Source organism: Peromyscus eremicus, chromosome 9 (genome assembly GCF_949786415.1).
Source record: "Peromyscus eremicus chromosome 9, PerEre_H2_v1, whole genome shotgun sequence".
In the NCBI taxonomy this organism is placed as follows: Eukaryota; Metazoa; Chordata; class Mammalia; order Rodentia; family Cricetidae; genus Peromyscus; species Peromyscus eremicus.
In genome coordinates, this window is record NC_081425.1 from 45,760,495 (window position 1) to 45,787,129 (window position 26,635).

The window sequence follows — 26,635 nt, forward strand, 5'->3', positions numbered from 1 at the left end:
GCCCCCTATTCCCATTGGGTCAAAGAGCTGCTGCTGAGTTCTTGGGGCAGACTGCAAAGCTGAGACCAGCCTGTGGCCTCCAGGACCCTGCTTACTCCTGCGTTAGACTCCACTGTGTTTATTCGGAGCATTTTACAAATCATCCAGGAGGGATTTAAGTACCAGGTCCTACCTGCCTCAAGCCTGTCACATCCATTCAACCCCGGAATAGTATCTAAAAACACAATTACTCTCCTAAGGGGCAAGAAACTCATTCCCCTGCAGGAAAGATGGTCTGCTTCACAGTAACAGAGTTCCCACTCCTACCTCTGATCCGAACAGAATACACAGAGAATCAGGCTCACTCCCTCTCGGTTCAGTAACCACAGATGCTTAAGTTCTATATAATAAATGCTTAGAGTTTTAGATGGGGGGGGGGCGGCTGAAGATCCCATCTTTTACCAGTCCACAGGGGTGAAGTGACTTACACAAGTCACAAGAGGACGGAGCCCTGCCTTCACTGCCTCTTAGCCACACAACGCACCGTCGTAAGCTTTCCTCACCTTGACAGTCAAACCACGCGTGTCCCTACTTTGTTCAACCCTTCCACTCCCTTCCAGATTTTACCAGCCAAACCGCTGTAACTTCATCAGGAACAGGTGGAAATGACAATTAACACTGTGGCGTGGAGACACTGGTGTATCAACATTTTATATGCTTTATTGAAAGGTGACAGTACAACAGGTAAATACAGTGATAACTGTAGCGAACATGCACAGAAACGTATGCAGAGAACTACTATACAGGTGATATGCAGAAACCCCTACTGGGAAATCCATTGCTCAGTAAATGACCATTTCTCCATGTAGTCAACCAGCTCAACCGAGACGACGTCGGTGAACAGGGATTTACTCCGCAAGATTCAGCAGCTAGATTTCAAATTACACCAAGTAACTAACTGTGCCAAATTCTTAACATTTCTTCAGGTGTGGTTTTTGTCATGAAACAGTTTCTCTGTAGGTCTCTCTATAAAGGACAATCCACACCTTTTCAGACAGCCAATGTAACATCTAAATTTCAATCTGTACAACCTAAACAGTAGTTACGGTCCTCTATTGTACAAATTCGTTACACTACATACACAAATATACAATAAGCAAAACAACCTTCATAATGATAGCCTAGGTCCCTGTCACCGTTTCGTCTCTATAGTTTGTCTGCGATGTTTCAGAAAAGGGGGACAGTACTAGTGTGTTTTATAAACTTTGGTGACAGTTGTCGGTTTGTAAAACGACTAAACCCCCTCCCCCCCATTGCAGTCTCGTTTCTGGCCTCTCTTTAAGTTCCTTGAAGGGAAGGAGAGGAGAGCACAAAATCCAGGAGCAGCCCACCTTCCGAGCCTCATGCAGGCAAGCCCCAGAGCTCGTGGAAGCAGGGTGGGTGGCTGGGAAGGGTTGAAAAGGCACACAGCTCCTCAGCATCAATTAAACCATTCCTCAGACATCTGCCAAGTCGCACAGGGCACATCCATGCTCATTCTCTGATTAACCTTTAATTCACTCAACTAGTACATTTCTTCAAGCCCAAAGCATATGAGTGCTTAATACTGGGAAAAGCGAGAATGGCATGTGAGTCTCACGTCTCTTTCATAGACAGCGGTGAAATGAAATGGGTGACGGTGGAGGCGGTTTCTCGCTAACACATCTCTTCTTCGGTCTGTTCAGTTCGGACAGCAGCAGCCAGTTCCGTAGGGGTACAGCAGGCTACGCGGTGGATCCTGAGCCCTGGGATGCTGGCTGTGCAGGGGGCTGTGTGCTCCCCTGGGGCTGCGTGGTGGCCGGAGGGGAGCCAGTCTGCAGCTGGGCCTGAAACTGGGCGAGCTGCTCCGGACTGGCCAGTGTCTTCAACAGATTGTTCTCCTGCTCCAGCTGGGAGTTTTTCTCTATGAGTTCTTTGATCTGCTCCTTCAGAACCTCCACTTCCTCTCTAACTGCATACATCAAATGGCTTTTCACCAGATCCTGGGAGGAAGGGGGAAAGAAAAGGAAGGTTTAGCTTATCATGTCCCGGACTCTGGCTTTCTGAAGGCCTTTCTTAACTCTCCCTAACCAATTACGCATCCTGCCTCCACAGAACATTAAAGCACACTTGTGGAAATCTGCGCATAATCACAACCGCACCTAAGTTTATGTACAATACCTAAGTTTAATGTATAAGTGATCGAGCTTTACAAAAGTCTCTAGACTTTCTCTGCAGACATTAGCCAAGGATGCCTACAGTCCAGTTTCCAATTCAAGATGGCAAACCGCAAGGGGCTCCGTTCTGGCGCCGTGCTCCCATCCAGGCCCGAGGCCGGCGGCCGCTTCCCCGCCCCCAGGCCCTCCCAGCATAGGGAGCGCCTCCTCCCTCCCTCCTCCCTCGCTCGCTCAGCACCGGCTGCAGCCAGTTCCTACAGAGCGTGCTGCCGCATTTTCTTCCCTCCACCTCTACTCCCCCCCACCCCCCAGCGATTAAGCTGACATCACAGAAACCTGGGCAGACGTCGTAGCCAATGAGAGGCCGAGTTATTTATAGCTCTGAATTAAAGGTTCAGAGTTTGCCTAGCAACAGTGGGCAGAGAATCCCGTGAGAAGAGCCACAGGCGCCGCTCCAATAACAAAGAACGACCAAGGCGGAAATAAAAAATTGGAGAAATCCAGGAGCAGGCCGAGCAAACAAAACTTTTCTCCCATTCTCCTCCTTTGTGCGGCCGCAGCACTGCGGGAGAGGTTCTGGTATGACCTAGAGACCCCTTCCCCAGCTCCCCTCGGCAGGGACTCCCTCCCTCCAGCTCCCCAGTAAAATCTCAGGGTGCCTAGTAAAGCCACATCGCTCAAGTTGCTCCCAGGACGAGCAACGGGGAGGCTGAGCTGCTGCCTCCTTATCCCGACATTAAGTGAGCTGGGTCCAGGGCAGGGGCCTCGCTCAGAAACCTCGGGCCCTTCTCCCTCCGGGGTATGGGGCTTGTCCCCACGCGGGCTGGAGGCAGCCGGCTAGCACTGGCATTTCGGACTGTATTCTCTTTAAGAGCAACCAGCAACCATCTGGATTTAGCTAAGGGATGCACTGGTCCTTCCAAGACATCTTGGGTTTTATGCTGTGCCCACGCTGAGTACAAGCAATTTTTAATCAGTACATACCATAGCTTGCTCGATTTTGTTGTCGATAGCTACCACACTTGCACCAGAGCTGGAAGAGAGGATAAAAAACAGATCATCGGTAAATCTTCAACATCCAGGATAAGGATAGATCTCTGAACTCAAATGACGTTACTAGTATCATAGTCTGATACATTCTTTAACGATACAAAATGCATCACAGTCCAGAAATTACCAGCCACTGTCGAATATCCAGGCATTTCCCTATTTTAGGGAGCCACAAAGGGCTAAATTACATAATGAGAGGAAGCTGTTCTCGAGCCAGATCTGTGAAAATAAGGATCTTTTGACCATTTCAAAAAGCAACATCTATGTCACAGTAACCCTCGGCATGGACAAAGGAATTCGCAAGGCTATCCTGTACCTGCATTACCGCAAGTCAATTTACTCCTACTCCGAGTCAATTCAAACCAACTCTCCCAGCTGACATTTACCTATTGTCAAGTCTCACAGAAGCGTTTTCAGTTCCCAGCAAAGACGACAAGAAAGAAATTGAAAAATGTCTCAGTTGGTAAACTCCTAGATCCATCGCCACTGGTCTACACCATTGGGATTTCATGCAATTGCAGCCAAAAACACCCTCGTGGAAAAAAAAGAGAGGGAGGGAGGAAGGGAGGGAGCACAGCAGCCTGGTAGAAACTAGATAAAGCCTCCTAGCTGTCTGCAGCCCGGGGCGGGAGAACGGCAGGGCAGTGCTGGCAAGAGTGACCCGGCTTCTGCGGCGGCGGCGGCGGCGGCTCGCTCCGACCCGGCAGCCGGCTCCACTCCTCTAGAGGAGGCCGCCCGGCCCCAGCGCCACATATAGGCGGCCAGGCGCCGCGCCGATTGGCCGCGCCATAGGCCCGCCCCGCGCTCCGGGCTGCGGTCCCTCCCGATGCCCGTGGCGGCGGCGGGAGGGGGGGGGGGGCGGGGGTTGGGCGCCGCCTCCTCCGAGGGCCGCGTCAGGGTCCCCGAAAGCACCCGGTGCCCGCATGCTTACGTCTAAAGCAGTCAGACCCGTCTCCAGAGCGGCCAGTCCCCGCGGCGCTGAACCCTGCAAGCTTGCTATTTGCAACCAGACCGGCCGAGCTACTGGGCATGCCCAGTCCCTCCACTAAGACTCAGGAACGCCAGCGTCTCGATTTCAATTATTGGGTTCTTACAAGAAGCAGTAACGGGAGGCTTTAGAGGCTGTGTTATGTGCAAAGATAATAACCCTGCTGTAGGAATTCTTTTTTAATGCTAATGAATTCAAAGGAATATGACATTTGCTTTTTTGGTGGGAGATAGCTTCACATAAAATTGATCAGTTACGTGTAGAAAACAATATTGCATTTTTCTTTACTAGGCAAATAAAAGAGTCAAAGGAATCCACAAGATGAAATGCAGGGAACCTTCCCCAAATGTCTCCAGAGTTGTAAGCCTTAAAACCGCATCACCCCAACGGCACCAGTAATTATGCCTTCTTCCATTTATAGCTAAGAAAAGTCAATCTACAGGTCTAATCCCGACCAGATCTATTTTCAGCTAGTCCCTAAGGCAAAGGGTTTTCGAAGTGAGATGGCAATTCAATTCTGCCAAGACTTAATCCTTAGTTTTCTTACATCAGAGGGATTGAAATACTGTCAAGGACGTTTTCCAAAAAGCATACAATTCCTTATATGTAGCATTTGCTCATTTGCAGCGTGTCTAGAACCAGTAAAAATGTAGAGAGACTCTGATGGTGGTTAAAAATAGTTCAGCAGTCAAGAGATACCCAGGGTTACCACGGCTTCACCCTATAGTCAGCAGGCAGGTTAACGCCACCAAATCATGGTCATCAGATAAGGGTGTAAAATAGCTCAACCGGGGCAAAATTACCTCTAATAATTTAAATATCTGTGAAGATACATCAACGAAGACTATAATTTAACATACTATAACAAGTTTGATTACATGTTATATACTGTTTGCAGTATATTTGAGGAAATTTTAACCTCTACAATACTGCCCTCTAATGGCAGAAAACTAGAAAAACGGAGAAGAAAAACTCAACTGCCTGGAACCTCTCTAATCCATAGGCAAGTGTATTCATCATAAATAATTCCAAAATAAACTATGAAACATGAATACACTACACTTACATGCAGCATGAACCCCTTCTCTCTCAAGACGAGGCCCCTCCCTCAAGGAATATCCTTTCCTAAAACTACCATCAGATTCTTTTAGACAATCTTGGAAGTTGACCCAAAGCTGGCAGGGGGCATTTGATTTCAGAAACCAACTTAAGGCAGGTAAATACCAAATATACTAAATACAGCACAAGAAGAGGTTCTCTTCCGTGTTAAAAACCGGTGTGGCTGCAAAGCAATATTCTTTTTATTACGTTTCTTGTTGGGCTTTGCTTCTGAATAAAAATGTTAGAATACCTGTAGTTTATAGTGTGAGTTGTTTGAAGGCACCTGTTTCCAGTAAAAGGAAACATAGTATGTGAGGCTGAACATTCATAATAACCCATGAAATAAGCATGGGGTCCCCATGTCCACGAATGTTAAGCGGGATTATTATTAGTTCTTTGTAGTTTCTGTACTTGGAGAATTAAAATTTTAACTATCAATCTGCATCCTTTTAAGCATTTTAACTGAACACTAACTCCAGAGGAAAGGGTATTACAGAAAGACACACCTTAACCATAAAGGAGCTAAAAACAGAAACAAAGCCCTCCAAAGGCCATATAAAGAAATGAAGTTAAGATTCCCAGCTGGAACTGAAAAGGATCACAGGATTTTATTTATTCATGTTGATCTTGAACAGAAATAAAAGAACTAAATTGGTTCTCTTTTCTATCTATCATTTTAGCTGAATGACTACCCGCTGTATTACTGACAAAAGCAGGTATGAGCAGCCAGTCTGTCTAAGCCACATCCCTACTGAGAGGCACTTGGTTCTCCAGTACTTTCCATTTCAAATGACTGGCAAGAAGCTCGTGTGTGTGTGTGTGTGTGTGTGTGTGTGTGTGTGTGTGTGTGTGTGCATGTGCATGTACTTCTGGAAAACTGGCTAGACCAAAGCATATGAAAAAAAGTCAAGTCTTTTCATCTTTCTCATACAAATGTGCTAGGTTCCCTTAAAACTGGATTTTATATGAAAGGAGTATGTAACTTGAAAACGAAGGCAAAGGACATAGAGGAAATCTTCATGAGTTAAAACCATTGGATCGAATGTCTGAGAATTTCCCTTCAAAGTTCTTCTATTTACCAGACAAGTATCTGTGAGTCTAGTGTCATGTCTGAGACCACCAGGGACCTGCTGAGATTGTACAAGGGAAATACAACAGCCCTCAGGAGAGACCCCAAAAGGCATGGGCCACACAAGTCAGCTTCAGAGAGAGCCTCTAAATACAGGAAAAGGCACAAACATTTGAAATTTGCTATTGCGGTCTGCATATGAATCTTTGCATGGATTCCAGTTCAGCAACCTCTGGCTGAAACACGTTGGTGTCAAACAGGGAATGATGAAGAGGAGCAGAGACAGGGTCTGTGAGGGCCTAAGGGGATTGCACTTAGCCAACACTGGCTGAAGCAGAGATCCAATTATCTACAACGACCTCTTTCACCATCTAGGCTCCTTGTGAAGCTATAGGGACAGCCAAGGAAGCAAGCAAGGTATGCACCCTGTAACCTGACCAAACTGCTCTTGTCTGGGGACCCCTGGTCACCTCCCTTCCCCAGGTTCCTAGAAACCAGAAGCAGAATAACAAGTTTAACAAAACCACAGATTTCATAGCCAAAGAAGATGTGATAAACACGTACACAGAGATAGAGTGGGAACAGAGACAAAAAACACTACTTAGTCATTAAAATAAAATGCTACCATGGCTCTAACATGGATGGAACCACAGAATATAACTTAAAGAGTTCAGGAGGTCAAAGACAAACATCACATGGTCTCACATCTAAGAAAGCTGATCTCACTGAAGGAGTGGGCACAGCAGTGGTTACCAAGGCGAGGGTGGTAGATGAAGAAGAGGTGAATGAAGGGTCACAATCTCAGAAAGAGTCAAGAGACCTACTGACTAGCATAGCAGCTTCAGTTAATGTGAATATATTGTACCCTTAACAAAGAGTGGTGGATGCTGAGTGTGCTCATCACAAAACTCAACGCATGTGAAGAAATGCATTTGTTAGTGAGCCATATTCAACTAGCTCACATTATTTATATGAATGTAGGACTATATGACAACAGTATTAAATAGCACTGTGGACAATTCTACCGGTCAATGTAAAGCAGTATTTAAAATAGAAATACATTAAAAATGGACGGATAAACAATGAGTAACGCTTTAGTGACAGTTCCTCTGCACACTCAGAACAGGACAGTGTCAGCAAAAGATGAAAAAGCGCCTACACTCAACCTTCTCTGCACACTGACAGAACAAGACATACTGCCATCAAACGATGGCAAAGCTGCTGTATTCAACCTTCTTTAGGTTAGAAGATAAGGCTGAAAAGTCTTCCCAGGTGTAGAGCGAAAGGAAGAGAGAATGAAAAGCCCAGAAATGTAGAAAATGGCTCTGGAAAGCCACCATGTAAACAGGATGCACTCCACAGACACTGCGCAGAGAGGAGGAATTACCAGAGAACCGTTTCAACAGCCCCAGAACTTGAAAGGCACAAGTCTCCAGATGAAATAAGACCAAATTCCCGAAACGGTAAAAAACCGAACAAAACAAATCATCAAAGCCCATCACAAAACACGTGACAACCAGGGATGGAGCAGCAAGTCCAAAAGCTCCCAGATAGAAAAGGCAAGTCACAAACAAAGGGACTTCAGGGAAAACGGTGTTTCAGCTGCCTGAAGACCATGGGACAAATGTCTTTACAGTTCTGAGAGACGGTTTCATTGTTTGGAGTTCTCACCAGGTCAAATAATCTCTTCACTGCAAAATTAGAATGACTTTTTTAGACAGTTTGTATCATAATAGAGCCAGAGAGGTCAGACGCTGGGGAAGGGGATGACAGGCCATAGGCTGTGACCTCGGGAGAGGCTACCCACAGGCCCACGCAGCGGCTGCTTGGTGCCGGGGTGGCCTGATGGTGGGAGACTCCAGGAGAAAGAGTGGGAAGAATAAACCAGGTTTGCAGGAGCTGGACAGCTGTGGCTAACTAGGTATGGGACAGTTTCATGGAATCAGTCTACCACAAAGGTGGTTCTAAACACCTATCCCAATCTACATGGACCATTACTTTATAGAGATTCAAACAAACAAACAAACAAAAAAAACCCATTACATTTATTGAGGTGATTGGAAGAATATTAGTGTGTGAATTGCTTAAAAGAGCGAAATTGCATCTATATTTATCACAACTTGATCATATAATGCTTAAAATTGAAAAAAAGTCACAGTTAAATATGGAGGTAAAGTAAGAAACTAAAAAAAAACATTAAAAATAGCTGCCTCTGAGAAACAGATATGGGGTAAAAAGGGCAAACATTAATTGTTTTTACATCCACTCTATCATCCTTTGGGTTGTGTATATGAACTGCCTGGATTGAGAAAATCTTTTAAAGTAAAAGGGAAGAACGCAAACACAGGCATACTGACTACCAATAAGTATCTATGAAAACTACCCAAGACTAAGACAGCCACGGGCAAAGAGCAGACGACAGGAAGACATCAGAGGGTCTTGACTGATGAGGGCTACGGAAGCTGGGGGGGGGGGGGATTCAAGTCCAGAGCAGCGAGTACTCAGAGGATACTGCCAAATTGTGGGGGCAGGGGTAGGGGCTCTGTGTGTGTGTGTGTCTGTGTGTGTGTGTGTGTGTGTGTGTATGTGTCTGTGTGTCTGTGTGTGTGTCTGCCTGCGTGTGCGTCTGCCTGCCTCTGTGTGTGTGTGTGTGTGTGGGTGGGTGTGTGCCTATGTGTCTGTATTTGTGAGGTGTGCATTAATTCTAGACTGAGCTATGCTTTGTTCCTATGGAAAAACTACTCTTCAACATCCGTTACCATGCCCGGCACTTGATAAAAAGTAGCAGATACACAAACAGGAAGACAGGACTCGCAACACACACACACACACACACACACACACACACACACACAAATCTAAATGACTACATGTGAAAAGGTGATAGAACCTGTAGACAAGGATATTAAATTAGAGATGTTAACTATGCTTTATATGTTCAAAAGGCAGAGGAATTAGCATATTAAAGACAGGAGCAAAACTGCAATGAAAACTCAGATGAAATTAAAATGGAAAAGACAACGTTCGAGAAGATACGGTAGGTGACATGGCAGATCTGACGGAAGACGCGGCCATGCCACGTGAACAACAGACACTATTCAAAATGGATCCCAGAGAAGAAACTGAGGACGAACAGAAGGGAGGAGGGAGCAGGCGCTGGCCACGGCGGATCAGTGCCTGAGGACAACTTCAGTAACGGATCCCTGGAAAACGGGTCACGAAGGACAGCTACCTTAGGGAAAGATGGCTGCTTTCCCCAAACTTTATTACAATAACCTACTATCCCCACGGACCCACACAAACCCAAAGGCAGGAAAATCCTTCCAATAGCCAGATGAGTGCCTACATCCAGTTGCAGAGAGAAAATCTTAGAAACAGCCAGAGAGTGACTCAGTCACACACAGAGGGGCAGCGGTTTCCAGCAGGCCTTCTACTTGGAAACAATACCAGACAGGAGACAGTTCCAGTAATATATTATGGTTATGAAGGGGAAAAGTCAGAAGTAGATCAATACATAATGGCAAGTTGATTTTCCACATAAATGTAAGAATTCCATGAACAGTAGCTTTTCAAAAAATGCTCCTATGGTCCTGAACCAATTGGGTAAAGTCAAAATAAAAGAGCAGAAAAAGGAAAAAACAAAATTCCTCACATGTATGAACATTAACGACAAATAAATCATAGAGCAAATGTAAAATCCCGAACCAGAAAACCTAGGAGAAGTCGTTCACTGGGTGAACATCCAAAAGGGAGAAGTTGACAACTGGGCTGCAATGCAGTTTGTTCTCAGAAGCCAAAGCTACAAGAATATCACAAGCACCTTAAAGGTAACAGGGTTAGGAACTCAGAGCTCAACAGCCAAGGAAAGAAACCGGCAAACACCAAAGATAAATGCATTTTGAACAGTAAACAAACAAATGGAAAAACACTAAGCACCATCAGTCATTACAAAAATGCAAACCAGAGCCATGAGATGCATTATACAATCAGCACGGCTAAAATAAAGCTTTATTCTTTGACTGAAAACACCGGCATCTATAGTCAGTTGGGCAACGGACCTCTCATCTAGTGGCAGTGGGGATGTAGGATGGCGCATCCGCTTTTCAACAGTTAGCCACACTTTCCATCAAGGCCAGGAATCCTGGCCCAAACTATGAATTCAATCTGTATGTGGAGGTTTGGGGTGACTTTTTTTATCTTAAGCACCATAAATGTCGCTGGAAAACAGATAACCATGTCCCTGTTAGTCTAATGGGGGTTCTACCACTCAGCAGGAAAGAGAAATGAACTACTACTAACAACATGAATGAATCTCAATATAACACGCTAAGTGGAGAGGCCAGACACAAAGGCTGCAAAGGTCCCATTTACACGACACCCAGGGGAGGCAGACAGTAGGGAGAAGGCAGCTCCAACTGCCTGAGCTCTAGGGGAGGAAGGGAAGGTCTAAGACTCCACGCAAAGGAGCCCTGCAGTGGGAGCTCCCTTCAAAGCCTCTAGGCAGTGTGATTCAAATGGTTAACCTTTTTTTTTTTTTCCATCTTCGTGAGAATAATCATTCCAAAGCCAAATTTCTTCATAAATACCACTTCTGCTAAATGGTGGTAGATTATGAAAATCAGGAGCCAAAGACGAAAATGGCACCCCAGATTTAGAAGCTAAATGACGTTCCGTAAGAAACATCTGAAGTGAAAATCTGTCCTGATTATGGTTCTATTTCAAGAACTTCATGCACATCTCCTATCAAGAATGAACAGTATTTCTTTTTACTTTTACATAGCCATGGAAAAGGGTGATCGGAGCTCTTACACCTTAGAATAGTTGCCTCAATCTAATAGTTCATAACGTCCTGTGGGCAACAGCGGGAGGCAGCAGAGATGAGGCGGTGGTGACCAGATCATTTTCCTACGTACACAGAATCAGCAAGGGCCGCTAGTCAGTCCCTTGGTGACCTAACAAAGCTCAACTGAATGGTTATTTACAAAGGCAAACTTGAGGGTGGTCACAGCCACAGAACGCCCATGCAGCAAGGACTCCGGTGCCATCTTCGTGTGTTCAGCGAAGTCTTCTGCTCTGACGAAGGACACGCGTCTGTACCGTGGCCTCTCTGGACACTAGCTGCGGAGCTCCACCCGGGGGTTTCCTCTAACTCTATGAACTAGTCAGAATTTTAGAGAGAAACGGACTTTATCACTCATTTTCAGAACCTTATTCTGTGGATTTGGAAATGGAGGCTAAAGACACAATGTGTCTAGGACTGACCCACAAAACTGGAGGGTGAGCACAGAGATGTATAATACACCAAGAAGCCAAGTACAGACCAGACATTCCAACTGAAGTACAGAGATCTAAAGCAATGGGTATGAGAGCTGGGATGGTGAAGAGGCCAGAAGGTGAAGGACCACCGTCCAACTCAGTAGAACCTTAGTAGTCACTTAAAACCACCCTTGTTACGGTGAGGGAAGTAACTAAGAGGCTGGACCCACACCACTGCCCACACGTGACGCCAGAGCCTACAGTCGGGTGCAGGGTGTCTAGTCTGCAGTGGGGACTGACCCTCCAGCCTCCTGCAGCGTGCAGGGCAGCTGATCAGACACTTGCAGTCGCAGAGGCAGCAAGCTCTGCAGTCTCTCCAGGCACTGGGACAAAGACCTGGCAGAGCAAGGCTCACCACGGCTGCAGGCTGGCACGTTACAGTACAGACATGCCCAAGAAAGATGTTCAGACGGTGATGTCACAGACCCTACAAGTTCTTCCGAGAGCCCTCAAGAGCTGGGAGAAGGGCCTGAGGGAATGATACTTTGTAAATAAGAAAGGCAGGCTATGTCTCTAAGGCATGTGGCCAGAAGTAAAAGAATGGCTAGCAGCATGTCCCCAAGATGAGCCTGTGTGGTACCCCAGTACTCCTGTGGATCCTGATGCTCAGCGGTGTCCCTTCCGATCTCCTCACACATCGTCTGTACGCGACTCTGACCTTGTTATGGTTTCCGCCAGTGAGAACTCAGGAAGGGGAAGGGGACAAGAGGACAAATAAAGACTTGAGTGGCCTTGGCCAGTGAAGAGGGAGACGGAGACCGTGTTCAACACTTCAACTTGCTGCCAGTGCTGGCGGGTGGGGACTCAGCAGTAAAGGCACTTGCCGCCAGACAACGGGAGCCTGACAATGAGTTCAACACCTCCAGACCCATGTGAGGACGGAAGGAGAGAACTGACTCCATAAATGTTCTCCTGACTTCCACACAAGCACTGTGGTGTGTGCGACCCTCACTCACATACCACACACTCAATAATTTTAAAAATAAAATTCACTATGAATATTATTTTTTTTTTAAGGACAATACAATACATTTTGGCTAGAAGGACACAAACCAGAACTTTTAAAAGTTCTCTTTGGGCATTCTTTCATTCATTTACTCATTCTTATATAACAAGCCTGAAAGGCCAGGGACTAAAGTTATAAAGATGAATGAGTCCAGATCCCTGTTTTCAGTGACTCTAAAGATAAATGAGTCCAGATCCCTGTTTTCAGTGACTCGGGGGCAGGGTGGGAGATACGCTATCTGATGTAATTGGATACACATACAGGATGATGGTGCAGAGGAAGAAGCTAAGGGGTATTTCTGAGAGCCAAAGACCCCTGGACCGTGAAAAACAAGGTGTTCACACGGTACCAGGGGAGAACATCTGTGGGTCATGAAGCAGCCATGCCAAGCCTCGGTGCCACTCAGGAGCCGAGTGGCTGCACAGTAGAAGATGGAGCTTGTAGTAGGAGTTGCAGGGAGAAGTATCACAGGGGAGGAGGGTTGAAACAGGCTGGGGCCTGGCCGGCTTTGGGGAGACTGGGATTCCTGGCAGCTGGGAATACAATGGGATGTGTTTAGTAAGGTCACGGACGATGGACAAGACTCCAGGAGAGGAAGAAAGAATGGAAGAGGGAGACCACGAGAGAGGAGAGATATACAGGTGACAGCTGGTGGCAAGTAAGGCAGGCAGGATGACCCTCAGCTTTCCAGGATGTGGGACTGTGTGGATGCCATTAACCAACCAGATGCTAGAGCTGGTGAGAGAAACTGGTTCTGGGAAATGACGGCGATTGGTTGGCCACAGTGGCCAGTGGGAAACATGGTCTGGAAATGAGGAGAGAGTGGGCCTGAGAAAAATGTTTTAAGTTGTGAGATGGCAAAAATATCCACGAGAATGGGTGAAGTCAGAGGTAGATAGAGCAGTGACAGTCAACGCTGCAGAGGACACCGACAGGGCCCAGGAAACACCTCTGTTCCAGATCGCTCTTCTCCTCCATGGGGAAGAGTGGGTGAGAAGAGCCTCCGCTGCCGCCATGACAGTGTTTCACAACCGACAACTGAGCTGTTGTTTCCCAATCATAGAACTATCTGCCTCAAAGTTTATGCTCTACACATGAGGGTAGCTCTTTTTTGAGTCTTAGTTTAGAGAATTTCATGAATCCATGTGATTCTTATCAGGAATTTCCATGGTTAGAGAGCTGTTAAAAACTACTTCTGGCCAAGTGTGGTAGACTGGCCTACACACACCAAAGACAAAAGGAACCCGGCTTTAACTAAAGACAGAAGAGATGTGGTGAAGATCTCAACTTCATCTATTTTCAAAGATGGAGGAAAAAGGTAATTCATCAAATCAAAGCCTATGCAAGCAGTAAGGGGAGTGAGCTGACAGGCATCAATGAGCCCAATGTTTACAGCCCATAGTCTGGTGGGATAGTCTACCTAGGACACAGATGCCCACTCTCTCACAATACACACGCAGCAGCACACACACCTCCAGCATAAGCAGTGTTCAGTGACGGGGACCCCGTGGGAAACAAATGCAGCGCGGGAAACTGAAGAGGCTTTGGAGCCTCAAAAGACCACACAAATTAACCAAGGGTGGGACCAGAACGGGAAGAGCCTCAAAAGACCACACAAATTAACCAAGGATGGAACCAGAATGGGAAGAGCCGAACTTCGAAACACTGATATTGTGAACATTCACAAAATTAATGAAATGTTGAAGAAACAGAACAAAGGGAGGGAACAGAAGAGAAATTAGCTACCTAGAAGAGCTAACACCTTCCTGAGAGAAGTGTCAGAAGAAGACTACTATGTTAAGTATCATAAAATAACTTGAGGAATTTTCTAGAACTACAGATGAAGCTCTTAAAAATGAACCTGGCCTGTTGATACAGCATGGACATAATGTCCGTCTTGCATCTGGTATGGATTTCAGTCACTAAAGACCCAAGAGTGCAAGCATCTGCGCCAAGCCACCACAAGCTGCCTCAGTCCACATCTGTTACCTCACAAGGACATTTTCACGCTTCTGCAAATGTCAACTTATATATTTAACATATATGTATATATATACATTTATATACATATATATGCATGATTCAGCATCCTAAAGCGGGCTAGTTTCCCTGTTTTAACATCATATGACTGATAAGAAAAACTCAAGTATTGAGGAGAAGCCAGTGATGAGCGCCATGAGACATCTCTCTTGGAATAGGCAGAAAGGAATCCATGCCTTGTGCATCCCCAGTGGTGTACACACACACATACATGTACACACACATACATGCGTACATGTACACACACACACACACACACACACACACACACACACACAGAGCGAGCGCTCACTTGTCATAAGTACTTGTCAAGTGCTACAGTGTCATTAAGGGCAGTGACTGAGAAACAGAAGAATTAGAAAGACCTGTAGAATATGACTGACAAGTAGACAGCAGTGAATGAAGAAATAAATCAGAAATAGCCATAATCAAAGAAATCATTATCTACATAAAGACCAGTGCTGCCTGATTAGTAGTTTCAAACATCTCTACAATTTACAGAGCCTTCAGCCACAGAGTAAAACAGACATAAGAAAACAGCCAGAGAATTCCCACCAGTGAGCGACACAGAAATTAACTGAAGAAGGCAGCTACATGCGAGATCAACATTTCCGTTTTAATGAAACAGACACCTACTATACTTGCATGTATCCAGACATTCAGGAAGCAAGCCTGCCGACACTTTTAGATTATTTTGTATTATTAGACTTCAAAACCTAATTTTCAGTGTCTATTTATAGCAACATAGCAAAGTTCTATGGTTTGCTTTTCTTTTCCAAACAAACAGTGAAGTCTTCGGCTACCTCTGAGTCACTGTACCCATCAAATCTGATCCTCTGCATTTTTCACTGGAAGATGGAAGCAGAAGTTCCTCATGCTCTCCTAACAGCACAATTCTACACAGCCTTGGGTGGCAAGCTGAAGCAATGCTAACTTCCACACTCTAATCCCAGGGCATCACCTCTGGACGGACAGACTTTAAAAGCAGTGACTTCGTTATTTTAGACACTTAAGTCCAATGCAATTATAAAACTTCCAAGTTGATACTAATTTGTGTGTGTGTGTGTGTGTGTGTGTGTGTGTGTGTACACATACATGCGCACTCATGCACATGTGTATCTCAAATGTTATAGCATGAGTGTGGAGGTCACAGTGCAATTTGTAACCTGGGTTTTCTCTTCCACCCTGCGGATCCCAGCGATTAAGCACAGGTCAGGTCTGGCAGCACCCTCCATCTGCTTCACTACCTGGTGGACAATACTGATCACTTTTAAAACAGCTCTGTGTATATAGTCAGATCTGGGGCGCTGATGTTAGACCCTAATTTAAACTTCCCCAAATCATTTCTTCTTGCGTAAAATGGGAATATCATATTTTATAATTTTGCTCTGACAATTAAAAGATGATCTATGAATCTGGCATTCTCCACAGGAATTCCAGCTATGTCCTTGTGTTCTGAGCTACCTGGGTTCAGTGGTAATTGGGGTTATTGAAGAGACCTACACATTTTTCCACATACTTTTAAAAGTATAAAGTTTCTTGAGAGTTCTCAATACATAAAATTATAGATTACCCCATTTTTTTGTCAACTATAACATTCACCTTCATACGTGTTACCCCTTTCTAAACACCAGATCATTACCAAACCATCCAGCTGACTTGGGTTTTTAGTGAAAGGGAACCCATTGTTTTTAACAAAAACTCAATCATTTGATTTTACCAATAATAAAGAATCAAAGCCGGGCGGTGGTGGCGCACGCCTTTAATCCCAGCACTCGGGAGGCAGAGCCAGGCGGATCTCTGTGAGTTCGAGGCCAGCCTGGGCTACCAAGTGAGTTCCAGGAGAGGCACAAAGCTACACAGAGAAACCCTGTCTCGAAAAACCAAAAAAAAAAAAAAAAAAAAAAAAAAGAATCAAGAGCCAGGTGCTGGTGTGAAAACCTGCTAGCTCAGAGAGGCAGAGAAAGCACCCAGCTGACCTTCCTCCTCAGCCCATGTCCTCAGGCTCCTCCTCCATCTCAAACAAAACACCTCAAACTGAATGTCCCTCCCTTCTTCTTCCTGTGCACCGCTCTATCCGTCCTTCTGACTCCCTCCTACTCTCCATGGTTTTTTTTCTTGCTGATTTCCTGCCAACTGGTTGCTTGCTCCACATCTTGACCTATGATTGACTTTATTTAATCCTGTTTACACTATTCCAGCAGAAAGCTCTTGGATTAAGGGTGTGTGCTAGGGCTGAGCCACACTAAACTAGAAACAGGTTTTTCCAGTAAATAATGCAATCTTGAGGTTCACAGTTTGATCAAATATCCTGTAAAAGGAAGCCTGAGTTTGGCTCCATTGTAGCTTAAGGGTCTTGGCATCTTTACAGCTCAATGAGGGCAGCCCCACTTTGCTCACACTTAGCTAATGTCCTAAACTATGCAGCAAACCTCTTGACTTCTATCAGGGGTGCGTGGACTACATTCCCTCTCCTGGAGGGAGCTGCCCTTTGAGGCTCTCCTCCAGTGATGTGGGTGTTCCTTCTCCAGCAAGAAGGTAAGAGACCGTCTGCCCAGTATAAAGCACGGGGGTCTTTCTTCCCTGTGTACTATTTATGCGCAAACACCTACAGAAATACTAATTTCACAAACATTGTGTGACTGGCATGGCATCAGTCCGTGGGTCTTTAAAGAGTGAAAAAATAGCCTTATCCTAAAAAGCTTTCCAACTAGAAAGCATCAGCAGAAATTTATAAACACTTTAGCCTGTTCCTTAACTGCAGAAGAACCCTGGCTTTACATGGCAACAGTGTAAAACTATTCCTGGCTATACAAAACAAGACTGCAAACCACACACAATGAAAGGACTCCTCCAGTCTCTCCCGGACGAGCAGACAGACTGCCTGACAAAGCACTGAAGACATTTCTAAGAGCCTTCTGAACCCTCCACTAGAACACTATACAGCAGATGTCCATGATACATACTGGCCCACACGACTTTTATCTATCCCAATAAACCATTCACATGGTTGCACACGGCAATAAACAAAAGCGCGCACAAATCTAAACAAAGTGAACCTTATCCAATACCAATCTATACAGACTGATTGCAGAGTCAGTTCACTCTGAGGAACTATGAGGTATAGCTGGAGCATTCACCCAGGTGCTTGTAAGTCCTTGATACAGGTTCTATTTTCACATGAAGATGAGCACATAAAATTTAGAGGACCACCATAGGGCATGCTCTTGGACACACGAACAGACCGACACACACACACACACACACACACACACACACACACACACACACACCCCGCTGGCAAACACACAACCCCTAAAAACAAAAAATAAAATAAGGGAAAGAACACAATGTCAGATCCATTAGGTTGGTGAATATTCTAAGAAATTAAAACAAAACACCTGTTTATCCAAGAAAAGTAAAATGTTGCAAGCTCATACACAATTTTTAGATGCATTAAGCACGTGAAAACCTAAAAATGTGTATCAGAGATCACTTAACCAGACATGGTGGCACACACCTTTAACCTCAGTACATACGAGGCTGAAACCGGAGGATTGCCACCAAAAGCTGAAGCCAGCCTGGGCTACATAGTAAGACGTGTGTGTGTGTGTGTGTGTGTGTGTGTGTGTGTGTGTGTGTGAGAGAGAGAGAGAGAGAGAGAGAGAGAGAGAGAGAGAGAGAGACACGAAGGAAGAGATCACTTAGCAATGTTTTAGTCCTCCATCTAAATTAATCTGAATCCTAACTGTAAAATAAAACTAAAGTTGATCATATAAAATATCTGGCATTTGCTCTACCATCTAAGCAGGACCATAGAAGAGCAGCCCCGGCTAAGCTGCCCCAGGCTCTGAATTAGGGGTGAAGCCACCAAACAGTCCACAAGCGGCCCATACACACCTGGTCTCAGAGCTGGGTCCGTGCAAAAACGATTAACTGCTGAATCCCATACAGAGAAAGTTTCTTCTCCGATGGCACTTTACAGCAGCCATTTTAACATGTGGCTTTTGATTAGAGGACTTCAAGAATTTTATATGAACATATACCTGTGGCCACAAAACAATCTCTTCTAGGTGGGGCTGAAAGTGGAAAGGGTTTTAGAAGCCCTGCCAGAGCAGCATGCAGCAGCAACCCTCCCTCCGTGTTCAACCAAACTCAAAAGCAAGCCCTGGCACCCGGAGTCCCTGTGGGTCTCACTGCTGCCTCCCCGCCTCACCTCAGCCCACTGGCTTCCGCCCTGCTTCCCGCTGTACCGTCTCAGGGCCACCTGCCACCTCTGCCCCTACGATGCCGCTGGCATTTCACTCTACCCCTTTGTGTATTTTTTATACCGAGCTGGTGCCAGCTTTTTTCCCTGCCCAGTGCTCTGGTTACACAGCTCTTTCAAGTGGTTGGTCGCCACTCAGTTTTATGCCTCCACTGTCTTATTTTTAGAGTGTGAACAGTAAGATAGAGAGACCACCACCCAATGTGGGAAAGCAAAAGACAGGAATGCAGGCGTGCAGCGCCCTGCAACCAAGCAGGTTTAAGTGAGCTTTCTCCTTACCCTGAGGACTTTGTCATGAGCTCTCTCCTCACCCACGCAGAAGACCTTGGCAGACTAGAAAGTTCTGCTCACTTAACACAGAGACACCATCTGGTGTGTAGTGAGACTGTATGGAGGGCTACAGCAGGGATGAGGCCGACTCCCTGGTTCTCAACCTTGGCTGAACTTGGAATCAAGCAGAAGGCTTTTTAAGACCACAGATGCTCCAGCCTGCCTCTCGGAGATTCCAATTTCAATGACTGGCATGTGATTGGTTTCCCAGGTGATTTCAATGTGAAGCCAGGCCAAACAGGCTCCAGCTGCAGCTCAAAGGCAGGGGAGAGGCCTTATCCAAAAGGTAAGCCAGCCCTAGGACACAGTGGTCCTCCTCACAGGACAAGTCCACAGCTCTGAAAAACAGAAGGGCCGTATGGCCAGCAGCTCTCCAAAACTTTAAGTCCAGTTCAGGCATTAGTGAGACAGTGTCTCCTCTGGAGGACAAGTCCGCAGAGGACAGGAATCCACTTTGCTACTCTGTGATCAGAGGGCTCTGGCTGTAACCATCTGGAGAGGCAACACATAATGGAACCTCCCTGGGGCCCAAGAACATGAATGATCATAAGTCAGGAACCCAGAATTAAGCCCTACAACCACAGCAGGATGTGGTGGTATTGTGTTCCCCAAAATATTGTGTACCCTAATAAACTTATCTGGGGTCAGAGACAGAACAGCCACTAGATACAGAGGCTAGAAAATGGTGGCACTCATGCCTTTAATCCTAGCATTCCAGAGGTAGAAATCCCTCTGGATCTCTGTGAGTTCAAGGCCACATTGGAAACGGCCAGGCATGGTGACTCACACCTTTAATCCCAGAAAGCAGCCTTTAATCCCAGGGAGTGGGTGGTAGAAAGCAGAAAGGTTTATAAGGCGTGAAGACCAGGAACCAGAAGCATTTGGCTGGTTAAGGTTTCAGGCTTTGGAACAGCACAGTTCAGCTGAGATTCATTCTGGATGAGGACTCAGAGGCTTCCAGTCTGAGGAAAGAAGATCAGCTGAGAAGTTGGCCAGGTGAGGTAGCTGTGGCTTGTTCTGCATCTGATCTACCAGCATTCACCCCAATACCTGGCTCAGGTTTGATTTTATTAATAAGAACTTTTAAGATTCCTGCTACAGCAGGAGAGACCACTAGGAGAGGCAGCTGTGGGGGTGAGAAGGTCTGACATCGCCACACCAAAGGCAGAAGCTTGGCACGGGCAGCAAAGTGTCCAGGGAAAGGGAGCGTCACCCTCCTTCAGAGGGGGCAGAACTTAAAACTGAGAACAGCTGGGGTGCTGGGGACAGTCCTGTGCCTGAGGTGGGTGGGTAGGTCAACCTCTGAAGGCACCTCCCTGCTGTGAGAACTCGGAGGCTCCAGGGGCATGCTGACACACAGCTGCATCTCTCCAGCAGGGTTATTAGGGCTAAGTATGCTTTGACTTTCAAGATGTACCCAGGCAGGTCTGTGGGCAGACCTTGACGCCATGCTTGTCTCTCCCACCCCCTGTACCTTTGGGAGACACCTCACAGCCACAGCACTAGCCGACCCTGAGAGAATCTGCCCAGCCCACATACAGCAAAGCTAAGGGTGACTAACCCTTCCCCCATTACACAGTGCTTTTACTGTGCTGATTTTCTTACGAAAGCCTCGCGGTTAGACTTTCTGCTCTTCTTCCTGTATTCATCTAATTTTGTTTCTGTATTTTTGCACTATCGGGCCATCTTATTTCTCTCACGCGTTGTCTGTTGCACTTTGCAGCATTCTCCTCTGCTCTCCTTCTTCCCAACAACCTGACCCCACCCTCTTTCTCTATTTCACTTCCTTCCCACTCAGAGTCCTCATATCTGAGTTCCCTGGATCGTTTTTACCTTCTCAGCCACATCATGTTGCTTTTGTGGTTTTCACTGGTAATGATTAGCAGGCTGTAATCAGTCCTAGGCGATTCTGTACCTTGCTCCGTTTGGTGGTGGTACAGCAGTCCGCTTGCCCCTCTCTGGGTGGTACTGGGGTTCACCAGCAAGAGTGAACTGTCCATCAGAGCCCCAAATAACACAGAGCCACCTGCACCAACACATGTACAAACCACAGAACGGAACATACACAGTATAAACCAGCAGAGAAATGGGACTCCTCTAGGAGAGCCCCAGCTACTGAATCCAAAGACACAGAAATGAGTAAAATGGAGGAGCATGAAGATTTCAAAATTTTATTTGTAAAAATGAGGAATGCCCACCCCCAAACATACAAATGAGAAAAATAAAGTAAGGTCTTCATTCCGGGACCTAGAGAAGAAAGCCAGCACCACAGATGAGAAAGTGGTAAAATGGATGAGAAAAAGCAGCAGTTTATGGATTTAAGAAGTCAGCAACATGGAACACAAATTCGGCCAAGAATCTGAGATTTTTAAGGAGGAAAAAAAAGAAGAAAAAAAAAAAAGGTGAAATGAAAAAATTCAACGAATCAAATAAAATCCAACAGGTCAACCAATAGAAAAAGGTTATCAGGTCTGGAGGGCAAGATTGAGCAAACACTTCACTCACACATCACTACTGAAGAGGGCGTGATCACAGATCCCAAGAACGCTGTGAGGAGAGTCCCTGGGACAGAACAAGAAGCTGGGAGAAAAACTGAAGTCACAGAACTCCATCCAATACAATTACAGGCATTTCTGAATTCTGCAAAAAGAACAGGCACCTAAGCTCCAGAGGAATTTAGAATTCCAAACAGACGTGACCAAAGATGAGCCTCTCCATCACACACCAGTCAAGATTCCAAAAGCACAAAACTAAGAAACAGTGTTGTAGCAGGACAGGCCCATAGGGTTGAGGAAATTGCTCAGAAACACTAAGAAAAAAATAAAACAAAGCCACACAACTTACTTGGGAAAGCAAACATATCAAAATAAAATCGGATTCTCAACAGAAACCTAACACTCAGGAGAGCATGGAGCTCTAGTTCAAGTTCTGAAAGTGAATAACTTTCAGGCAAAACAGTTATATCCAGAGAAGTTGCCTTCTAAAATTGATAGAGAAATAAGGTCATTCCAAGGCAAGCACGACAGAAGTCAGCTAAGGAATATTATTTAGAGAACATGAAGGAAAAGAGGGAGGTGTGTGTGTGTGTGTGTGTGTGTGTGTGTGTGTGTGTGTGTGTGTGTGTGGTGCATGCACATGAATGAGTCTGCAGATAAACACACATGCATGTTTATATGTACAGACAAGCACATCTTCCAATTACTTCCCATATTACTGCTTTGAACAATATAGTCTGAACCAGTCATTAAATCAAAGAGGAGTTTTAAAAATTCTTATAATCAAGTGAGAATGAAAATATAATTTAGCAGAACCTTTGGCATGCAGCTAAGGCAGTCCCAAGATGAAATATCATAGCTCTAAGTGCTTACATTAAAAAATCAGAAGCCAGGGAGACGGCTCAGCAGGTGCTGGCACTTGCTGTGGAGCCTGATGACCTCAGTTTGACCCCGGAAACTGACGTGGTGGAAGGAGACAGAACGCAGCAAGTCAGTTACGCTGACTTCCACGTGTATGCCATGCCATGTGTGTGCGCGCGCGCGCGAACGTGTAGTATTTTTTAAATAACTGGAGAGATCTCCAGTAAACAAGGATGGGCCTTGAGGTCTTAGAAACAAGAACAAGTGGACAGAAGGAAACAACAGAGGCAGAAGTTAATGAAACAGAGTTGGTTCTTTAAAACATAAACAAAATTAACAAACTCTTATCCAAACTAAACAAGAAAGACAAGACCCAAATTAATAAAAGCTGAGATACAATTCCAATAGATTCAAGTGGAATGCAGATGAACATTAGTATTCTGAAAAGTTAATTTAAAAAAACTGGAAAATCTAGAAAAATTATATATCCTACCAAAAAATAAATCAAGATCATATCAACAAGTTAAAGAGATCCATAACAAACAATGATACTGGAATAGTAATAAGTCTCCCAGTAAAGACAGTCCAGGATCGGATGGACTCACTTCTGAATTCTACCAAACTTTTAATAAACCAAGAGCTAACTGTGATGATCTTCAAACTGTTCCATAATGTAGGAAGGGAAGGAACACTACCAAGCTGGTTCTATGAAGCCACCATTATTCTGCTATCAAAAGCAGATAAGGGGAGACACACACACACACACACACACACACACACACACACACCACACCACACAACAACAACAAAAAACCACGATACACTAATAATCTAGATGAACAATGACACACAAAAATTCAGTGAAGTACCAGGAAACGAATTTCAAGAAAACAGTAAGATCACATATCCCACGACCAGGGTGGCTTCATTCTGGGGATGCAGAGATCAACATACGCAAACCAGTGAAGGACAACACTGGGCCACTTCCTCCCTGGAAAGGACAATGCTTTGCCCTGACTGGAGTACATACTTATTCTGGTTATGGCTTTGCCTTGCCTGCACATAATGCTCCTGCCCAAACCACCATCGCAGACTTACAGAACGCCTGTCCACTGTCATGGTATCCACACAGTATATTAATGCTTCAGACCCGGGAACTCCCTTCACAACCAGAGAAACGTGAGCGTGGGCCCACGATCCTGGAATCCACTGGTCTTACCATGTTCCCCACCATCCTGGAGTAGCTGACTTGGTAGAAAGATGGAACGGCCTTTTGAAGAAACAGTTACAGCGTCAATTAGGTGGCGGCAGCTACAGCTAACTAGTTGTTGGCACAGCTGTCAAAAGCATATATTGGAGAAAAGATGGAGCTTTTAACATAAGATTTTAGGGGAAACAGGATATCCACTTCTGAAAGAATGAAAGCCACCCCTAACTCTAAGTCCATGCAGAAAAATCAATTCAAAATTGATAAATGACTTCCATGGATGACTTGGAACTCTGATTCTGTTAGACAAAAGCACAGGGAACACACTTCAGGATACAAGACTAGGAGAGTGCTTTCTGAAAAGAGTTAGCGCTTTCTGAAAGAAGCTGGTACAGAACACGAGCCAAAGTCTGCTCGGTGGACTTTAAAAGATTTCTACACAGTGAAGGAGACAATCACCAAACTGGCTTCTGCGTAAGTTTTCTGTTCCTGACCAAAACAAAAAACAAACAAGAAAAAAAAAGAAAGAAAGAAGGAAATTTTATTTTACTTAACATTCTTTTTCTTAACCTCAACTGGTCAGTCCACCCTGACGAGCCTTCTACCTTCTAGATCAACACAGCCACATCATCCCATGCTCTCTAGGTAGATGCAGGGTGCCAACCCCACAGTGCCTGGGGGCTACAGGACAAACCTCCAGTCTTTAGCCCAGGACCCACGGTCTGTAACAAGCTGCCCCCAGCTCAACCTCTTTAATAGAAATTCAGCAAGAAAGCATTTTACAATTTTTTCCTTCATAAAAACAAGAGGTAAGTAGATCTTAAACTATATTTATTTTTATTTATTTTAAAATTTATTTTATGTGCATTGGTGGGAAGGTGTCAGATCTCTGGGAACTGGAGTTACAGGCAGTTGTGAGCTGCCATGTGGGTGCTGGGAATTGAACCTGGGTCCCCTGTAAGAGTCCAGTGCTCTTAACCACTGAGCCATCTCTCCAGCCCCTTAAGCTATATTTAAAATAACAAAAATACTTATGTTAGGCTAATTCATTGAGTCCTTTTAATAAGGTTCTATTTTAGAATGTTCAGATTTCTTGATATTTCAGATGAGCTACATCTTCAGATAACACATTCTTTGTTATTGTTGTTGTTTTTGAGACAGGGTTTCTCTCCTGGCTGTCCTGGAACTAGCTCTGTAGACCAGGCTGGCCTCAAACTCATGAAATCTGCCTGCCTCTGCCTCCTGAGGGCTGAGATTAAAGGTGTGTGCCACCACTGCCCAGCAGATAACACATTCTTAACACAAACTATGCTCCTGCATCTAATTTTTCTGAGTTAGTTTCAGAATATATAGTTACACGAAGTTCTGTCCTACGGCCCCAGGGTTCTAGGCTAAGTCTTTAAGAATAACTATATTATATAATACACTAAAGCAGTGGGCCAGTTACTTAAGGCACACAATACCTGGCCAGAAGGAAAATGTATACATTCCATAGGTACAAGGTAAGAAAGTTATCCATATATTTTCAACATTTACCTATCATATCTGCATACTTATCTATCATAAGGTTAAGAAAGTTCAACTACTGGGGAGAGCTGGGAAGAGAGGTTCATGTGTCCACTTCAGCAAAGTGGAGCTCATCAGTAAGGACCACTCTGGAGTGCTTGTGAAAATTGCCTGTCACCCCAAGGGCACAGGGCAGCCCTGGGAAAACTCTGATGACCTGATGACCACTGTAGCCATTATGTAAAATCCACACCAGGGCCCAAGTGTTGGCACATCTCATAGACACAGAAAAGCCCGGGATGGCCTTGAATCAGTACCTTAGCGCTCTCAGCACTGAAGCACACTGATGTGTTCTTCAACTTGGCCCACTAAATTCTAAACCTTACATTTTTAAGATTGGGAAAACATGTAAATAACCAATGGAGGAAACCAGGTCAGTAGACAACTTGGCTATCCTAACAGACTTGCAAAGCCACACAGACCTGGACACATGTAAGAGCAAAGCGTTGGTAAACACTGGTGTGAAAATGTGGAAGACTTACCCAGTGCCAGGTCACCAGAAGCTCAAACTGCTTTGAACAGCTGATGGATTGGCCAAGTCAGGACCAGCCACAGCCCTGCAATCAATATCATCCCCTCCATACAATCTGTGTACTGTCTAGACACTCAAGAGTTACAGGAAAGCTCTCTTAACGGTGCTTTAGATTATTAGACCACATATCTATAGGATGCTTCTCTGCAAACCACAGTGCGCCACTTCACCAGGGTAGCCTGCGATGCAGAAAATGCAAGACTTCATAGTGCTTCCGCCCCTCAAACAACCAATGTCACAATACCCTTGAGAGAAGGCAGGTTGGCCTGCCATCATGTGCTACTCAATTTTGCAGAAAACAGTCCCACCAGAACCCTTCATGATTCACTTCATCGTTACCAGGAAAACAAATGCAGACAAACAAGAAGCAAACTGGTATCCGGCAGTGTTTAAAAGCCAAGGCCCGCTTCCTTGCCAGGGCCTCTCTATCCCTTCCATCCACCCCTATCTACTGCTCCATCTTGGTCCTCAGTCTACCAGTCACGGCTGTCTAGAGGGTCACTGGGAACAGCCAGCTACATTTTACTGCTTAACACACCAGGAAAGCATGGAATGCAGTTTAGAAAATATTCCATCATTAAAGTTAAAATTTTAAATTCTGGTATATAAAATGTTTAACATTTAACCACATAG

General features: G+C 45.2%; 1 protein-coding gene across 5 annotated transcripts in view; it reads right to left on the reverse strand.

The window, feature by feature from the left end:
- Positions 1 to 679: 679 nt before the first annotated feature.
- Tsc22d1 (TSC22 domain family member 1) overlaps positions 680 to 26,635 on the reverse strand; it is a 106,721-nt gene continuing 80,765 nt past the window's right edge. For 2 of the 5 annotated variants that reach the window (XM_059273305.1, XM_059273307.1), the window contains 2 exons: positions 3,159 to 3,207; positions 680 to 2,000 (listed from right to left, as the gene is read on the reverse strand). In XM_059273305.1, the coding sequence (XP_059129288.1) occupies positions 1,743 to 2,000; positions 3,159 to 3,207 (307 nt within the window). In that variant the 3' untranslated portion in view covers positions 680 to 1,742. Of the gene's footprint in view, positions 2,001 to 3,158; positions 3,208 to 3,351; positions 3,471 to 3,610; positions 4,055 to 4,155; positions 4,178 to 26,635 lie in introns of those variants that run through there. The other 3 variants (XM_059273309.1, XM_059273306.1, XM_059273308.1) reach the window with 3 other exon arrangements.